Source organism: Sorex araneus, chromosome 9, assembly GCF_027595985.1.
Source record: "Sorex araneus isolate mSorAra2 chromosome 9, mSorAra2.pri, whole genome shotgun sequence".
NCBI classification, from domain to species: domain Eukaryota; kingdom Metazoa; phylum Chordata; class Mammalia; order Eulipotyphla; family Soricidae; genus Sorex; species Sorex araneus.
Genome location: NC_073310.1, coordinates 41,913,495 through 41,932,273, shown reverse-complemented (window position 1 = coordinate 41,932,273; position 18,779 = coordinate 41,913,495). Strand labels below are relative to the sequence as shown.

At 39.9% G+C, this 18,779-nt stretch overlaps 1 protein-coding gene across 1 annotated transcript in view; it reads right to left on the bottom strand.

The window, feature by feature from the left end:
- CATSPERE (catsper channel auxiliary subunit epsilon) overlaps positions 1–18,779 on the bottom strand; it is a 105,525-nt gene that overhangs the window by 44,014 nt on the left and 42,732 nt on the right. The window contains exons 6-7 of the mRNA XM_012932032.2: positions 5,325–5,814; positions 819–1,266 (exon numbers count right to left, since the gene is read on the bottom strand). Coding sequence (XP_012787486.2) covers positions 819–1,266; positions 5,325–5,814 — 938 coding nt within the window. The remainder of the gene's footprint in view (positions 1–818; positions 1,267–5,324; positions 5,815–18,779) is intronic.

Here is an 18,779-nt window from a genome sequence, read left to right as displayed (position 1 = left end):
CCCCGCCTGCCAACTTGACAGGCACATTACAAAGTTCCAGAGAGGTTGTCACTTAGACCTCATACTTTCAGTTCTGTTGAATCTATGTTTTGGGTGTATGGCTATATATCCTGCACTCACATCACTGGTATAATTGAAGCCCTGATACCTGTTGACTCATTACTTTTCATTCTCTTCTTCTTCTTGATTTCTTGCCTTTTCTGTCTGTCTCCACTAGGGTCTAGGATGATAGAAACATCTCCCTTTTACTACAATCTCCCTTTTCCTCATAAATAGTCTATATTCCACAGAAAATTGATATCATCCTGTGTTTTTTATTCCCAGATAACAGTTCACGCCTGATTCTACAAGCTACCAACCCCAAACCAGGAAGAGGGAATAGTCTTCCTGCTTCCCAGGGCTCATCCCTGCAGGACAGTTAACACATAGGTGAAATATTTCTTCGGTTCTGTTGCCATATCTTTAATAGTGATAGTTAGAGTATAGCTTATTTCATAATAAACACCAACATTTACTCTTCCCTGTGCTCACTGAAAACATCATTATGAAAATACATAATGGTAAGTTGCTTAGTCTGTCTCTGTAGATTTATCAAATGGAGCCTCTGTAAAAGGGGTTTGAATTTCACATTTTGCTCTAGGAGCTTATCATTACTGCTAGTAGAATTAAAAAGCTATCCATTTTCAGATGTTTAAAGTGTACTTGCTGTCAGAGTTATCATGTATTAACATATTTTAAATGGTTATGCATTCATTACAAAGAAAGATGTCTCTTGTGAAATACAAAGGTTTTTTTTTTTCAGAATGAGAATGTCTTACCTATGAAAACTTGATGAATATGGCCACTCTTGATAGGTATCTGTAAAAGCCCTTTATCGGCAAAGTTTTGATAACAATAGAATATTTTAGTTTTGTCACTGAGTATGAAATCTGGTGTTCCTGAAAGGGCAAAATGCATACTAAAAAAAGTGTGAGGATTTCTTAATAACTTAAATTCTTTGATCAGAAACTCTTCTGTGTCTTCATTAATTATTATAAAGTGGACTGTTCCGGTGATGTTACACTGGGTGCAGGACTCTACTAACAAGGCAAGCTCCAACGGATGTTCTGTATACTCAACATTGTGTATATTTAGAGTAGCATTTGGATCATGTAGAAGTTGCCTCAGATTATCTGTTTCTATTATTTTGTTAAATTGAAGGTGTTCATATCCAAGATAAAGTGCATCTTTTGTCCAAACTGCTATGTAACTTATTTGGTCTTTAACCTGTGACAAAATGAAAAAAGTTAGAAAATCTTTGATTTTAGAGACAGTCTTAATAATTCCTGGCATTTAGTTTGCTACACTTAAAACTAAAATTTAGTAACTACAAGGTTGAAATTTTTGGTCTATTTTGAATAACGTTTTGGGTATAGAAATATAAATTCATATAGATATTTGACATTTAACAACATTATTCTCAGAATTTTGTTCTTTCATGTATTGCTTCTATCAGTAGAAATACTTCATTGTGGGCCAGAGAGACAGAGAGAGAGAGAAAGAGAGACAGACAGACATACAGACAGACAGACAGACAGAGACAGAGACAGAGAAAGAGACAGAGAGAGTACAGCAGGTAATGCACTTGACTTGCACAGGGCTGATCTGGGTTTCATACCTGACATCACTCCTGATTCTGGTCAGAAGTGATTCCTGAGCACAAAACCAGGAGTGAGCCCTAAACACAGCTGGGTGTGGCCCCAAAACCTCACAACTGTTTATTTCTCTTATTTTTTTTTTGGTATGGGGGGGGGGCTTCAGACCTGGTTGTGCTAGGGACCTATTTCTTGCTAGCAATTCAGGAATTATTTCTGGCAGTCCTCAGGAGACTACATGGGATGCTGGGAATCCAACCCAGGTCAGCTGAATGCAAGGCAAACACACTACCCACTATACTATCACCCACCCTCCCTTCCCTTCTTCCTTCTACCCTCCCTCCCGCCTGCCCTCCCTTTCCTTTCTTCCTCCTCCCTTCCTACATTTTTTCTTTGTTTTCCCAAATTTTATTTTATTCAAGCACCATAAGTTACAAAGCCATTCATGGTTGTATTTTTGACATACAATGTTCCATCATGAATCCCTCTACCAGTGTCAAATTCCCTCCACCAGTGATCCCGGATTCCCTCTCCTATAGCCCCACCCCAGACCCAGTCTGTCATTTTGACAGGTACCTTTTAAGTTTGGTTATCAAAGTTGGGGTCTTGTGATTTCAGTGTTGACTCTGCATTTTGGATACTTTTTAACTCTCTCCTTCCTCGACAACACCCACATACCGAGTCTCCTTTACCCCTGCCCCCATTGCTCCTCATTTATCTCTTCTTCCCTTTCTCTGCACTCTATGTTTCATTTCTTCTCTTCCCACTACTCTGGGACCAAGGATAATATAGGCATCCCTCCTTGAAACCACCACATTTTCTTATCTAGTTACTCATTATTCTGGGTTTGTACTTAATCTTCTGTTCATTTCATTTAACACAGTACTTCCAGTTCCATCCATGTTGCAGTAAATTGTATAACTTTATCATACCTTGCAGCTGCATAGTATTCCATTGTACATATATACCACATTTTCATGATCCACTTACCTGTTGTTGGACATCTTGATTAATTCCAAATCTTAGCTACTGTACTGAGTTATGCAATGAGTAATGGTGTACATGTATTCTTTTAAATAAATGTTTTTCTGTCCTTGGGGTAGATACCCCAAAGTGGAATTTCTAGGGTGTATGGAAGCTCAATTTTAAGTTCTTTGAGAATTTTTCATACTGTTTTCTAAAGGGGCTGAAATGGACAACATTCCTACAGCAGTGGATGAGAGTCCCTTTTTCATCTCTGCCAATTTGAATTATTCCCAGTATGATGAGAATCATGTAATATGTATGATTCTCACTGGTGTGAGATGGTATCTCATTGTTATCTTGATTTGAATTCCCCTAATAGTAAGTGATGATGACGATTTTTTTTCATGTGCCTCTTGGACATCTGTTGGGCCTCCTCAGAGAAATCCCTGTTTATATATATCCTTTCCCAATTTTTGATGTTTTTTGGATATACATTTTTTATTCTTTAATTAGAGAGTCACCATGAGGATACAGATACAGATTTACACATTTTCGAGCTTGCTTTTCCCTCCTACAATGTTCGCAAACACATCCCTTCACCAGTGCCATTCTCCATCACCAATAAACCCAGTATCTCTCCCACCCCCCAATCCCATCTCCCCCCAACCCCACCCTGCCTATGGCAGGGTATTCCCTTTTGATTTCTCTCTCCAGTTGGGTGTTGTGGTTTGCAATAGGGGTATTGAGTGGTCATCGTGTTAAGTCTCTAGTCTACTTTCAGCATGCATCTCCCTTCCCTCACGGGATCTCCAACCACATTTTACTTGGTGTTCCCTTCTCTATCTGAGCTGCCTTTTCCCCCAGCATGTGAGACCAGCTTCCAAGCCATGGAGCCAACCTCCTGGTACTTATTTCTACTATTCTTGGATATTAGTCTCCTACTCTGTTATTATATAAGGCACTGGTTGAACTCTACAAGAAGAAAACATCCAACCCCATCAAAAAATGGGCCGAAAAAATGAACAGAAACTTTCCCAAGGAAGAGATACGCATGGCCAAAAGGCACATGAAAAAGTGCTTTACATCACTAATCATCAGGGAGATGCAAATCAAAACAACCATGAGATACCACCTCACACCACAGAGAATGACACACATCCAAAAGAACAAAAGCAACCTCTGTTGGAGAGGATGTGGGGAGAAAGGGACCCTTCTACACTGCTGGTGTGAATGCCGACTGGTTCAGCCCCTTTGGAAAACAATATGGACGCTTCTCAAAAAATTAGAAATTGAGCTCCCATTGACCCAGAAATACCACTACTGGGAATATACCCCAGAGAAGCAAAAAAGTATAGTCGAAATGACACCTGCACTTATATGTTCATCGCAGCACTGTTTACAATAACCAGAATCTGGAAAAAAACCCGAGTGCCCGAGAACAGATGACTGGTTAAAGAAACTCTGGTACATCTATACAATGGGATACTATGCAGCTGTTAGAAAAAATGAAGTCATGAACTTTGCATATAAGTGGATCAACAATGGAAAATATCATGCTAAGTGAAATGAGTCAGAAAGAGACAGACAGAAAAAAAAAGAAAGAGACAGACAGACATAGAAAGATTGCACTCATCTGTGGAATATATAATAACAGAGTAGGAGACTAATATCCAAGAATAGTAGAAATAAGTACCAGGAGATACAGGCCCAGCCCCCAGTAAACTTTTGGGATGTGGTGAGGGGCGCATTCACACCTGGCCAGGAAGAGGTGGGTCTTGGGCAGCAGGCAGGGACGATAGGTCTTTTTGGGTGTTTTTGTTGCTGATCTTTGTGAGTACTTTAAATATACTGGATGCCAACCCTTTATTTGATGTGTTGACTGCAATTATTTTCTCCCATTCAGTGTCTTTTAGTTTTACCTCATGTTTCTTTTCTCATGCAGAAACTCTAATTTGATATAGTCCCATGTGTTTATTTCTGATTCTATCACCTTTGCTAATGGCACTGTATCACTGAAGATACCTTTGAGGTCGAGATCTTGCAGCATTCTGCCTATATTCCTCAAATACCTTTGAGGTCGAGATCTTGCAGCATTCTGCCTATATTCCTAAAAAAATTAGAAGTTGAGCTTCCATAAGGCCCAGCAATACCACTTCGGGGAATATATACAGGGAGCCCAAAGACACACAGCAGAAATGCCATCTGCACATCTGTGTTTATTGCAGCACTATTCACAATAGCCAGAAACTGGAAACAATCCACATGCTCAAGAACAGATGACTAGATAAAGTAACTATGGTACATCTACACAATGGAATACTCTGCAGCTGTTAGGAAAAATGAAGTCATGAAATTCACTTATAAGTGGTTCGACATGAAGAATATCATGCAAAGTGAAATTAGTCAGAAGAAGAGGGACAGACAGGATGACCGGACTCATTTGGGGGAATGTGAAAAACACAGTATGAGACTATTACCCAAGGACAGTAGAAACGAGGGTCAGGAGGACTGGCCCCTGGTAAGAAGCTTGCCTGAATTGGGGAGGAAGTTTACCTTTGTAAAGAGATTCTAAGAAAAATTAAATATAAAGCTATTTGCAGTTACAAATACAATAACTATACAAAAAACCTGCATTATAGAGACCAATATATCACCAAGTAAATGATATGGGAAATATCTCTAAATGTGTAGGTTTAAGATACATATTCATCATCATTTACTAACCTTGAGTAAATATTTGTCCCAGCACCATTTTCTTGTTGTGATGCCAATGATTTCATCAGGAAGATTTGCGTTTTTTCCCAGTCTTGTAAAGTCATGCATACTTCTTATGTAAAGAATACCTCTTATTAGAAAAAATATTCCTTCGTGAGAGAAACTCACATTAGACACGCTGCTTCTTTCTTCATCAGTCAGACTACCTGGAGGCACTCTGATTCTGGTCCATGTCTGAAAGGAATCATTTGACTGAAAAGTCTCCTTATCAGATACCACCACAATATATGAAGATGCACAGGCCTCCCAGTCTGCCATTAACTGACTACCAGGAGGTGAAGAAATTGGCAGAAAACCAGAAGTCTCAGGTATTTTCAAGAAAGGAAAAGTCAAAAAGAAAATACTATCGGCAACTAAACAATCATAAAAATCCATTGGGCGTCCTTTAATTTCTTTCAGCTCATCATTAGATGTCATTGGTAAAGTGACTGACCACATCCTAGGAATAGAAAAATAAAGAACATAAGAATAAAATATAAGTTCCTCATCATTTTCTCTCATCTGACTTTCACAGTACTCACATTTAACATGGTTTAAAGTTAAATTTTTTTTTGCTTTTTATGGGTCACACCCGGCGAAGCACAGGGATTACTCGTGGCTCATGCACTCAGGAATCACTCTTGGCGGTGCTCAGGAGACCATATGGGATGCTGGGAATCGAACCCAGGTGGACCGCGTGCAAGACAAATGCCCTACTCACTGTGCTATCACTCCAGTCCCTAAAGTTGACATTTTTTATCAACATAAATCTGCATAACAAAGAAGATTTTTCAGTCCTCTTTATTCTTGACTTTTGTTGCTAAAGAAAAACAACCTAGATTCTCAAAGCTTTTTTTTTCTGTGATATTTCCATAGTCCCAACTAAATTGTTGCATACTTCCTTTTTAATATGTATTTTATGCATTACTAGTTTTTAATACAACAAAGGAAAGTGTACTCCAGTATTCAGACATATTCAGACATCTCAAATTGAATATCATAGTGTTTAAATACTAACTATCTAAACTGCTATTACTATGTAAATTATTTCCTATTACAACTACTGTACAGCAGGGGCAGAAGTGTAAATTGCCAGGTCACTTTAAATCTCCACCCATGGTTAGCCAACTAGAATGCAGAATTGTAATATGGGGTGGCTGGGGGTAGAATTTGGCAGCAGATAAAAGGAAGCCTCCATCCCATCTCCCTCCCTCCCTCGCAGCACATCTCTTTCTCTTCTCTGTCTTCTCTCAGCACATGCTCCCTGGACCCCGTCCTCTCTCCCCAAACTTGCAGTATCAGGTAGGGTTGTGTGCCCAATACATAGAGCCCTGTAAAGGCTCAGATCCAGACAGTAGCAGAATGGAGGTAGGGCTCAGATGCCCAGGAAAACTCAGGTTCTCAGTGCTGGCATGGATGTGGGGAAAAAGGGACGCTCTTTCACTGTTGGAGGGAGGGAATGCCGACTGGTCCAGCCTTTCTGGAAAACAATATGGACAGTCCTTCAAAAAAATACAAATTGAGCTTCCATATGACCCCCCAATACCATTTCTGGGATATATCCCAAGGATGCAAAAAAGCACAATAGAAATGACATCTGTACCTATATATTCATTGCAGCACTGTTCACAATAGCCAAAATATGGAAACAACCCGATGCCCTAAAACACATGACTGGTTAAAAAAACTTTGTACATCTACACAGTGGAATATTATGCAGCTGTTAGGAGAGATGAAGTCATGAAATTTGCTTATAAATGGATAGACATGGAGAGTATTATGCTAAGTGAAATGAGTCAGAAAAAGAGGGACAGACATAGAAGGACTACACTCATTTGTGGAGTATAGAATAACATCACATGAGGCTGACACCCAAGGACAGTAGATACAAAGGCCAGGAGGATTGCTCCATATCTGGAAGCCTGCTTCATGAGTGGAGGGGAGGAGGCAGATGGAATAGAGAAGGGATCACTAAGAAAATGATGGCTGGAGGAATCAGTGGGATGGAAGATGCGTGCCGAAAATATATAATGGACCAAACTTGATGACCTCTCAGTGTCTGTGCTGCAAGCCATAATGTCCAAAATTAGAGAGAGAGTATGGGGAATATTGTCTGTCATGGAGGCAGAGGGAGGATGGAAAAGGGGGGGGTATACCGGGGATATTGGTGGTGGGGAATGTGCACTGGTGGAGGGTTAGGTGTTTGATCATTGTGTGATTGTAACCCAAACATGAAAGCTTGTAACTATCTCATGGTAATTCAATAAAATTTTAAAAAATAAAAATAAAAAAGAATATTAGAGTAATAGTGGAAACCTTCCAAAATTTAATGGAAATAATTCATCTATTCATCCAAGAAGGTCAACAAACTCAAGTGTGACAAATACAATGGGATCAACAGGATACCTATGGTAAACATGCTGACTGCTACAGAGGAAATTCTCAAACGCAGAGATTGAAATAAGTCATCGCAGACAAAAAAGCCTCCACCTCACCCACCAATAAAATTAACAGTTAACTTCTCATCAGAAATAATAAAAGGTAGAGGCAGTAGAATGACATGTAGTGTGGGAAGGAAAAACATCACTGAAAGTTCAATATTCAACAAAAATTAATTTTCAAATATGATGTAGAAAGATGTTTTAAGTTTCATGACAAACAGAATTTGTCATAAAAGACATAAAAAGGCTGAAGAGATAGTATAGGAAGTAAGCTGCTTATTTTGCATGCATCCAACCCTCTTTCCATCCTGGCACTGTATATGGTCCCAAAACACCGCCAGAATGACTCCTGAGCACAGAACCAGGAATGGCCCCCACAGGGCATGTCCCCTCTCCAAGAAATACTAAAGAGATTCCTCAGATTAAAGAACAAGTCGCAGTACACAGTAATTCAAATCTACACCCAAACAAATAGAAACATCCCAAACAAAACCCATTGGTAAGCACAGCTATACTGGAGAAAGGAAATTACAACAGATATAGTTCAAATGCACAAGAAAAAATGGAAGAGACTATATACAATACATATCTTATACATACCATACATATATTATTGACTCTTGTTTTTCCCTTGGCTTTTTATAAGACATAAAAATCAAAGTAATAATTACAATAATGTATCATTGTGTTTATAGTAGATACAGATATAATATGCAGTTACAACAAAATGGTATGGCAAGCAAACTTATTTTATTTATGCACTTATTTATGTTTAAATAGGGTTTTACAAATACATTTCTATATATCACCAGAATTGACAATATAATTACTTAGGTTTTGACTTTATGTGTATATATACATTATATATATAATCAGTCTTAGATGAAAAGCAAAGAAAATATTTCAAAGTATGTAAAACTGATATTGTTACACTAGAAAATAAACAATTTAATCAAAAGGAATAAATAACAGAGGAACGTAGGAACATAAAAGACATTTCAGATTCAAAAATATAAATGAGAGTAAATGATGGAAAACAAATATGCAAAGGCAACTATAATAAAAATACATATTATAATACCAATATTTCACAAATCACTTTAAACAAAAATACTAAAAATAGAGCATATTTTATATTGCTAAAATGGTCTATTCACCAAATAAGAGAAGATATTTTATACTTTTTTATTTTATATTTTTTATGGTATTAAGATGCTCTATACTTACCTAACAACAGAAACAAATATACATGAAGCAAAAAGTAAACTAGACAATTCAATAATAAATGGAAGCTCTGCTATATCACATCAGGAAGGATAGAGCAACCAGAAAAAGATCAAGAAGAAATGGAAGATCTGAACTACAGTATAAAACAACTAATCCAAGAGATAAGGACCAGGAGGATTGCTCCACGACTTAGAAGACTATCTTACATGCTGGGGGAAAAGGCAGCTCAGATAGAGAAGGGACCATCAAGTAAAGGATGCTTGGAGGGCCCACTCGGGATGGGAGATGTGTGCTAAAGGTAGACTATAGACCAAACATGATGACCACTTAATGCCTGTATTGCAAACCACAACACCAAAGAGGGAGAAAGGGAGTAAAAGGGAACGCGCCTGCCACAGAGGCAGCGGGTGGGAGATGTAGGGGGTGGTGGCGGGAGGGATACTGGGAACATTGGTGGTTCCAGTGCCCATCCCTCCATCAGAATGGGCACTGGTGGAGGTATGGGTACTCGATCACTGTATGACTGAAATGTAAGCACCAAAGTTTTTAAGCCTGTAACTGTACATCATGGTGATTCATTTAAAAAAGTAAAGAAATAAAAATAAAATAGAATAACTAATCCTTATAGACAACTAAGTTTCCCTCTACCAAAAAACTGTATATAAACTTCCTTCACAAGTTTACAGGGAGACTTCTCCAAGACACACTTAGTTTAGAGCATGAAACATAGCTCAAAATTTGTTAAAGGACTGAAATCATACAAAATATTTCCTAAGCACAAAAAAAGAAATGTCTGTATGATTCAGCAATTAGAAATCCAGTTATACAACCAAGAATTGTGTCCATGTGTAAAAGTGCACATAAATATTCAAAGAAAAATCCTTAATAACTACAAATTGGAAACAACTGGGATGTCCATCAGTTAATGAAATAAGGAGCATTTTAATGGTCCATTCATGCAATGCAGTATTATTTGGCAATTAAAATGAATGAAATAGTGATATGTGCTAATGCATGGGTGAAATTTGAAAGTATTCTAACTGAAGTATGCCACTCACAAAAGATCACATATTGCATATGTTTAATATATGAATTGCATATTAAACACATATATGCTGTTGAGGGAGATGAGGGAATGTTATTTCTTTTTTATTTTTATTTTTTTGCTTTTTTTGAGTCTCTTGCCCGCACGCCTGGCTGTCTTCCCCGGGGCCCCTCGCAGGGGATGGGCTCCAGCTTCCCTACCCGCCCCAAGCAGAGATCCCGGCAGCCGAAGACCACCGTTCAAATCTAGCCACAGCCATGCTTAAGGCCCCTCTCCACACGTTTGAACAAGCCTCACGCATGAAGGTACCGGCAGAGGAACCCAGCTGTGTGTAATCCCATCAACGGCCAACATTCAGAGACTTAAAAGCAAGCTCTCAGAAGTGATATCTTATAACCTACTTCTCCCTCTGGGAGAAACTAGCAAGCTACTGAAAGCTTCCTCCCCACATGGGAGAGCCTCGCAAGCTTCCCATAGTGTATCCATATGGCAAAGCCAGATCTCATTCTCCTGACCCTGAAAAAGCCTCCAATTCGGCATCGTTGGGAAGGCCGAGTAGAGAGAGGCTTCTAAAATCTCAGGGATAGGACGAATGGAGAGGTTACTGTGACCGCTTGAGAAATTTGACAATCAACGGGATTTCGGGATTTCGTGATTGCTCTTTTTGGGTCACACCCGGAGATGCACAGGGGTTACTCCTGGCTCTGCACTCAGGAATTACTTGTGGTGGTGCCCAGGGGACCATATGGGATACTGGGAATAGAACCCAAGTTGGCCGCATGCAAGGCAAACGCCCTACCCGCTATGCTATTGCTCCAGCTCCAAGGGAATGTTATTTCTTCAGGAATTGATGAAGATGCTGTAAAATTACTTGTGATGGTTGTATAACTGTTAATATACTAAAATTTTATACTTCATAGGGGGTAATTGTGTGGTATATGAATTACGCCTCAATTAACACTACTAAGAACCATAAAAATGTTTTTATAACCATCATATCAGTCACTGTATCAGTCACTGTCATCCCGTTGCTCATCGATTTGTTCGAGCGGGGACCAGTAACGTCTCTCATTGTGAGACTTATTGTTACTGTTTTTGGCATATCCAATATGCCACGGGTAGCTTGCCAGGCTCTGCCGTGCAGGTAGGATACTTTTGGTAGCTTGCCGGGCTCTCTGAGAGGGACGGAGGAATCAAACACGGGTCGGCCGCGTGAAAGGCAAACGCCCTACCACTGTGCTATCGCTCCAGCCCAACCATCATATCAATATACTAAATTATATATGGCTTTAGTTTAGTTTTTTGAGACTGTTTCTCTTACCAATCTGTCTCCTGAATTTTTGAAAAATAAACTGTAATCTTAGCTCCATATTATTATGATTGTTTTAAAAATAGTTTCTCTTTCTGAATGGCATCCTTTATTAAACCCTTAAATCCTTCCTAGGAGTCATCTGCTTCCTCATGTCTTTGTGTGAAGGATCCTTTAGGTATATTGCCCCATTTATTTGCAAAACTTCTCCAATTAAGTTTATTTCATTTCAATAGTGAGATGTCACCTCTCTAGGTAAATTTTTCATTTTCCTTTATTCCAAGTTACAGACAATGTTCCGTCTATGTTCCGCTGCAGCCTGGGCTCACCTCTGTATTTCACATTACTTACCTGTCTCTCCCACGAATTGTAAAGTTAACTGAGTTCATAAACTCTTCCTTTTCATCAGCTCTCTGCCCCTTGCCCGGATGCTCAGCATTTTAGAAAATGATAACCTACTAACTTTAATAGCAACAGATATCCTTAGTTGGGACTTGTAATGTCTATGTGAGAACGTTTTTCTACGTGCATATGTGTGTGAATGTGTGTGTGCCTATGCAAGGGTGCATGTAAGTGCTGATGGTGATAATAATTAAGACATCAATCACCACTCACTCAATTTTATGAACTCAATTTTATGAGGTTCTGAAATATTGACAAGCTTTACTACTCTCCTGAATCACTCTTAAACTAGGGTTTATCTTATAATGTTAATGGTAAAACTATAATCCAAAAGTTTGACAGTCATTTCATGGTTGGTATTTAGACCTTATTGTTACAGTTTTCTTTTTATTCATATCTTAAAGGAAATTACGTGGAAATTACATACAAAATATTGTATTATATTATTCTGCGTTTAGAAATATCTGTTACTTGGAAGACCCCCTCTCGGCTAAGGTGCCCTTCGAGAATCTAAACCAGAAGGGATCCCAGAAAGTTTTAGGACTGTGCCAGAAGTGGGACTTAAATCTTAAATCTTGCACAGGCAGCAATGGCTAACTCCCTGCAGGTATAGGGATGGTGGTGGTGGTGGGGCGGGGGGCAGCGGCTGCTCATGTGAGAAGCTGCAGTATTTTCCATTCCTAGATCTTTGGACTCATATTTTAACCTCCACTACCTAACTCTTACAAGGACAGCCTGGCTATCCCAAACACATTAGGCCAAGAGTCCACCAGTCATAATACTCCTCAAACTCACCAAAATAACAGTGAACACAAGAATCCGAACAAGCCTAATGTAAAAGAACACATCCTCTGAAACTGCACTAGAAGCCTCAAATAAGTCACAGAGGAGCACCAAAGAGGAAATTAGTATTCTAGAAGGGAAAAAAGGAGACCACCATTTTACCAAGCCCACCCAGAATCTTTTCCCGCAGTGAGAGTGGGACACTGACAGTGAACTGGAGGGATCCACTTTCATACTACTACAGCAACATGAAGAAACAGCACATATACACACCATTAGGAATGGATGAAGAAAAGAGCCCAGAAGCCTCAACAGGGAATACCCACAAATATAATCTCTCCGATAAAGAATTCAGAGATGAAATGTTGAGGATGTTCAATGATCTTAAAGAAATGGTGGAACAGGCATCTAGTAAATTAAAGGAGGATATGAAACAGTGGAACAGTCAGCCAATAAAATACAGGAAGAAATGAGAGCAGAAATAAATAAGATAACAACAAACAGAAGTGTCACTAATAAAGGATTTGGTAGATGAAATAAAAAAGACTCAGTGGGTGCCCTCAACAGTAGAATGACAACAGCCGAAGACAGAATCAGTAAGCTTGAAGATGAGCCGCAGAAAGCATACAGGGAACAACATATAATGGACAAAGACCTCAAAATAGCTCTCAGGCGAAGAAACCTAGGGGACGAATTCAAGAGGAACAACATAAGAATCATTGGAGTACCAGAAGGACAGGGAGGCAACCCCAATGAAGTAGCAACAGTTAAAGATATCATTGTTGAGAAGTTCCCAAAGCTGGAGAATGCAGGTATCCAGATCCAAGAAGCCCAGCTATAAGAGAACGACTAATACCACAGATAGAGACACGATACTGCGAGCAGCAAGGTCAAAGAAGAAAATCACATAAAAAAGAGCACCCCTTAGACTTACAGAAGACTTATCAGAGGAAACTGTCTGACCCCAAAGACAATAGTGGAATATAGTGAAAAAACCCAGTGAAGTGAATGCCTCACCAAGAATATTTTATTCAGCTAAACTCTCACTTAAATGCGAAGGAATGATTCACTATTTCATGGATAAACAATAGCTCAGGAAATTAATAGACTCAAAACCAACTTTAAAAGAAGGACTAAAGGAGTTACTGTAATACAAGACAACCTCCTACAAGCATGATAAACCTCTACAGAAAGATGGCACAAACCCCATGACAATAACCTCTTTCAATGCCAATGGTCTAAATGCACCAATTAAGAGAGACAGAGTGGAAAATGGATTTAAAAAAACTTAATCCACCACGCGGCCGCCGGGACTTGGGACCCTTGCCGCCGCCGCCACTTCCCGCGTCCCACCGCCCCGGCTTTCCCGTCTGCCCGGCTCCCTCCAACCCGGCCCTTTCCCAGGTAATCAGGAGACTCCCAGCCACGCCTCCCGAGTGCGCCCCTGGTTCCCACGCGGCCGCCCGCCGGGACTTGGGACCCTTGCCGCCGCCGGCTTTCCCGTCCGCCCGGCTCCCTCCAACCCGGCCCTTTCCCAGGGGACCCACGTCCCAGGAGCCCCTGCTAGGAAGAAACGGGGGCGTGGCCGGAAAGGGGCGTGGTCTAAAAGGGGCGTGGCCTCCTGCCGGAGCGGCGGCTGCTGACGCGGCCGCAGATATTATTTCCTACCTTAGCACATTAGGTATCGTCTTCTTGCTTTGAAAATCGCTTTAACACATCTCATTCACTTATGCGTACTAGCCTATCAGCTCTAAGTTTAGAAAAATTATCAGTGAAAAAGAGAAGCTTAGCAAGCTTTCGTAAAGACAACTTAGCCTTAAGTCTTCATTAAAGCCCCAACATCAATCAGAAAGAAAAGGCTGAGTGTAAGGAAGACTTCTAGAATAGGAATAAAGCTGCCATCAGCAATAGCACAAACAGAGCCCCCTCCTTCTCTCAGCAAGAGGTAGTAGGAATAAACACCTACAAAGTTCCAATCCTATACTTCCATAACAATATGAAGAAGCAGCGAAAATCCCCTCCAGGAAGAGAGGGAGAAGAAAAGATACAAGAAACCTCAAAAGAGTCTCCCAACATCTACGACCTCTCAGATAAACAATTCAGAGAGGAAATATGGAGGAGAGTCGACCTACTCTAAGCAAATATGGAACAGACATCCAATAAATTAAGGGAGGAGATGAATCAAGCGCTGGAACGGTCTACCAAGAAAATACAGGAAGAATTGAGAGCAGAAATGAGAGCAGAAATTTCAAACCTTCGAACGGAAGTCTCACAAATAAAGCAATCGGTAGATGAAATAAAAATCTCACTAGATGCCCTCAACAGCAGAATGACTACAGCTGAAGACAGAATCAGCGAGCTTGAGGATGAGCTGCAGAAAGCTTACAGACAGCAACAAATAATGGCGAAAGACCTCAAAATGGCTATAGAGCGAATCAGAGCCCTGGGGGATGACTTCAAGAGGAACAACATAAGAATCATTGGAGTACCAGAACCACAGGGAAGTAACCCCAATGAAAAAAACATAGTCAAAGACATCATTACTAAGAAATTCCCAGAGCTGGAGAAGGCAGGCGTCCAGATACAAGAAGTCCGAAGAGTGCCAGCAAAAAGAGACCCAAATAAAAAGACTCCAAGGCATATCATAGTCAGAATGGCGGATGCTGTAGATAGAGACACAATCCTACAAGTAGCAAGGTCAAAGAGGGAAATCACATACAAAGGAGCACCCCTCAGATTTACGGCCGATCTGTCAGAGGAAACTCTCCGAGCCCGAAGACAATGATGGGACATAGTGAAAAAACTCAACGAAATGAATGCCTCACCAAGAATACTTTATCCGGCTAAACTCTCACTCAAACTCGAAGGAACCATACACTATTTCTCAGATAAACAACAGCTCAGGAACTTCATAGACTCAAAACCAAACCTAAAAGAAGGTCTAAAGGGGCTACTGTAAGCTAAGGAGGAACCCCATAAGAACAACTAACCCCACAGAAAGATGACACAAAACCGCATCACAATAATCTCTCTCAATGTCAATGGCCTAAATGCACCTATCAAGAGACACAGAGTGGCAAAATGGATCCGGAAATTAAACCCAACATTCTGCTGTTTACAAGAAACACACCTGAACAAACAGAGTAAACACAGACTCAAAGTCAAAGGATGGAAAACAATCCTGCAAGCAAACAACTCCCTTAAAAAAGCTGGAGTGGCCATCCTAGTATCCGACAATATAGATTTCAGGTTGAAAAAGATTAGAAGGGACAGCGAAGGCCACTTTCTATTCATCAAGGGATATGTACAACAGGAGGAAATCACACTCTTAAACATATACGCACCCAATGAACGACCGGCTAAATACTTAAAACAACTCCTTACAGACCTCAAAGAGGACATCACTAACAGCACAATAGTAGTTGGAGACTTCAATATCCCCCTATCACCTCTGGATAGATCAACGAGAACAAAACTCAGCAAGGAAACACTGACTCTGAAAGAAGAAATTGAAGAGAGAGGCCTAATAGACCTATACAGGGCTTTACACCCCCAAAAGAAAGAATACACATTCTTTTCCAGTGCACACGGAACATTTTCCAAAATAGACCATGTACTGGGCCCCAGAACATACCTCAATAGAATCAGAAAAATAGAAATTGTATCAACCATCTTTTCAGACCACGAAGCGCTGAAGATAGAAGCCAACCACACACCGACACGGAGAACCAAATCAAACACTTGGAAACTAAACAACTCAATGCTGAACAATGAGTGGGTCAGAAAGGAAATCAAAGAAGAAATCAAGAAATACTTAGAAACAAATGAAAATGAGGACACGAGTTATCAAAACCTATGGGACGCAGCTAAAGCCGTGTTAAGGGGAAAATTTATAGCTCTCCAAGCATTCCTCAGGAGGGAAGAAAGGGCCCACATAGAGAATTTGACTTCACAGCTCAAGACCTTAGAAAAGGACCAGAAAAAGGAACCCAAACCAGACCGAAGGAAAGAAATAATAAAAATTAGAGCAGAAATTAATGACATCGAAACCAAAAAGACAATCCGAAAGATCAATAAAACAAAGAGCTGGTTCTTCGAGAAAATAAGATTGATAAACCTGATAAACCGCTAGCAAGACTCACAAAGAAAGAGAGAGAGAGAACCCTAATAAATCGAATCAGAAATGAAAAGGGGGACATTATAACAGAAACCAGTGAGATTCAAAAGATCATTAGAGACTACTTCGAAGGTCTATACGCCACAAAACAAGAGAACCTAAAAGAAATGGATGAATTCCTTGACTCCTACAATCTCCCAAGTCTGAACAAAGAAGACTTGGAATACTTGAATAGACCCATTAATGTTAAGGAAATTGAAACTGTAATAAAAAATCTCCCCAAAAGCAAAAGCCCAGGCCCAGATGGATTCACTGGTGAATTCTTTCAAACATTCCAAGAAGACCTGTTGCCAATTTTCCTCAAGCTTTTCCAGGAAATTGAAAAAACAGGAACTCTCCCAAACAGTTTCTATGAAGCACACATCGCCCTAATACCAAAACCAAACAAAGACACCACTAAGAAAGAAAATTATAGACCAATATCCCTGATGAACACCGATGCGAAGATACTCAACAAAATACTAGCAAATAGGATCCAACAACTCATCAAGAAGATCATACACCATGACCAAGTGGGATTCATCCCGGGGATGCAGGGATGGTTTAACATCCGGAAATCGATCAACATAATCCATCATATCAACAAAAGTAAAGATAAAAACCATATGATCATATCAATAGATGCAGAGAAAGCATTCGACAAGATTCAACATCCGTTCATGATGAAAACTCTCACCAAAATGGGTTTTGGAGGAACTTTCCTCAAGATAGTCGAAGCCATCTACCACAAGCCTACGGCAAGCATTATTCACAATGGAGAAAAACTAAGGGCCTTTCCTCTAAGATCAGGCACAAGACAAGGATGCCCACTCTCACAACTTCTCTTCAATATAGTACTGGAAGTACTTGCGATAGCTGTTAGACAAGAAAAAGAGATCAAGGGCATCCAGATAGGAAAGGAAGAAATCAAACTCTCACTATTTGCAGATGATATGATACTATATCTAGAGGAGCCCAAAGCCTCTACTAAGAAACTCTTAGAAACAATAGACTTATACAGTAAAGTTGCAGGCTACAAAATCAATACGCAAAAATCCATGGCTTTCCTATATACAAACAATGAGGCAGAGGAAAGGTACACGAAAAAAGCAATCCCATTCACAATCGTGCCCCAGAAAATCAAGTACCTCGGAATCAGCTTAACCAAGGATGTAAAAGACCTCTACAAAGAAAACTATAAAACGCTACTCCATGAAATCAAAGAAGACATGAGAAAATGGAAACATATACCTTGCTCATGGATAGGGAGAATCAATATTGTCAAAATGACAATACTCCCCAAAGCATTATACAGATTCAACGCGATCCCTATAAGTATACCCATGCCATTCTTCAAAGAAATGGATCAAGCAATCCTAAAATTCATATGGAACAACAAACGCCCACGGATAGCTAAAACAATTATTGGGAAAAAGATGATGGGAGGCATCACCCTCCCCAACCTCAAACTCTACTACAAAGCAGTAACAATTAAAACAGCATGGTACTGGAACAAAGGCAGAGCCGTAGACCAATGGAACAGGGTGGAATATCCCTACACACAACCCCAAATGTATGATCATCTAATCTTTGATAAGGGAGCAAGAGATGTGAAGTGGAACAAGGAAAGTCTCTTCAACAAATGGTGCTGGAACAACTGGACAACTACATGCAAAAAAATGGGCTTAGACCTTGACCTGACACCATGCACAAAAGTCAGATCAAAATGGATTAAAGACCTCAACATTCGACCACAAACCATAAGGTACATTGAAGACAAGGTCGGCAAAACCCTCCACGATATTGAAGATAAAGGTATCTTCATAGGTGACACAGAACTAAGCAATCTAGTAAAAACAGAGATCAACAAATGGGACTACATTAAACTAAAAAGCTTCTGCACCGCAAAAGATACAGTGACCAGAATACAAAGACTATCCACAGAATGGGAAAGGATATTTACACAATACCCATCAGATAAGGGGTTGATATCAATGGTATATAAAGCATTGGTTGAACTCTACAAGAAGAAAACATCCAACCCCATCCAAAAATGGGGCAA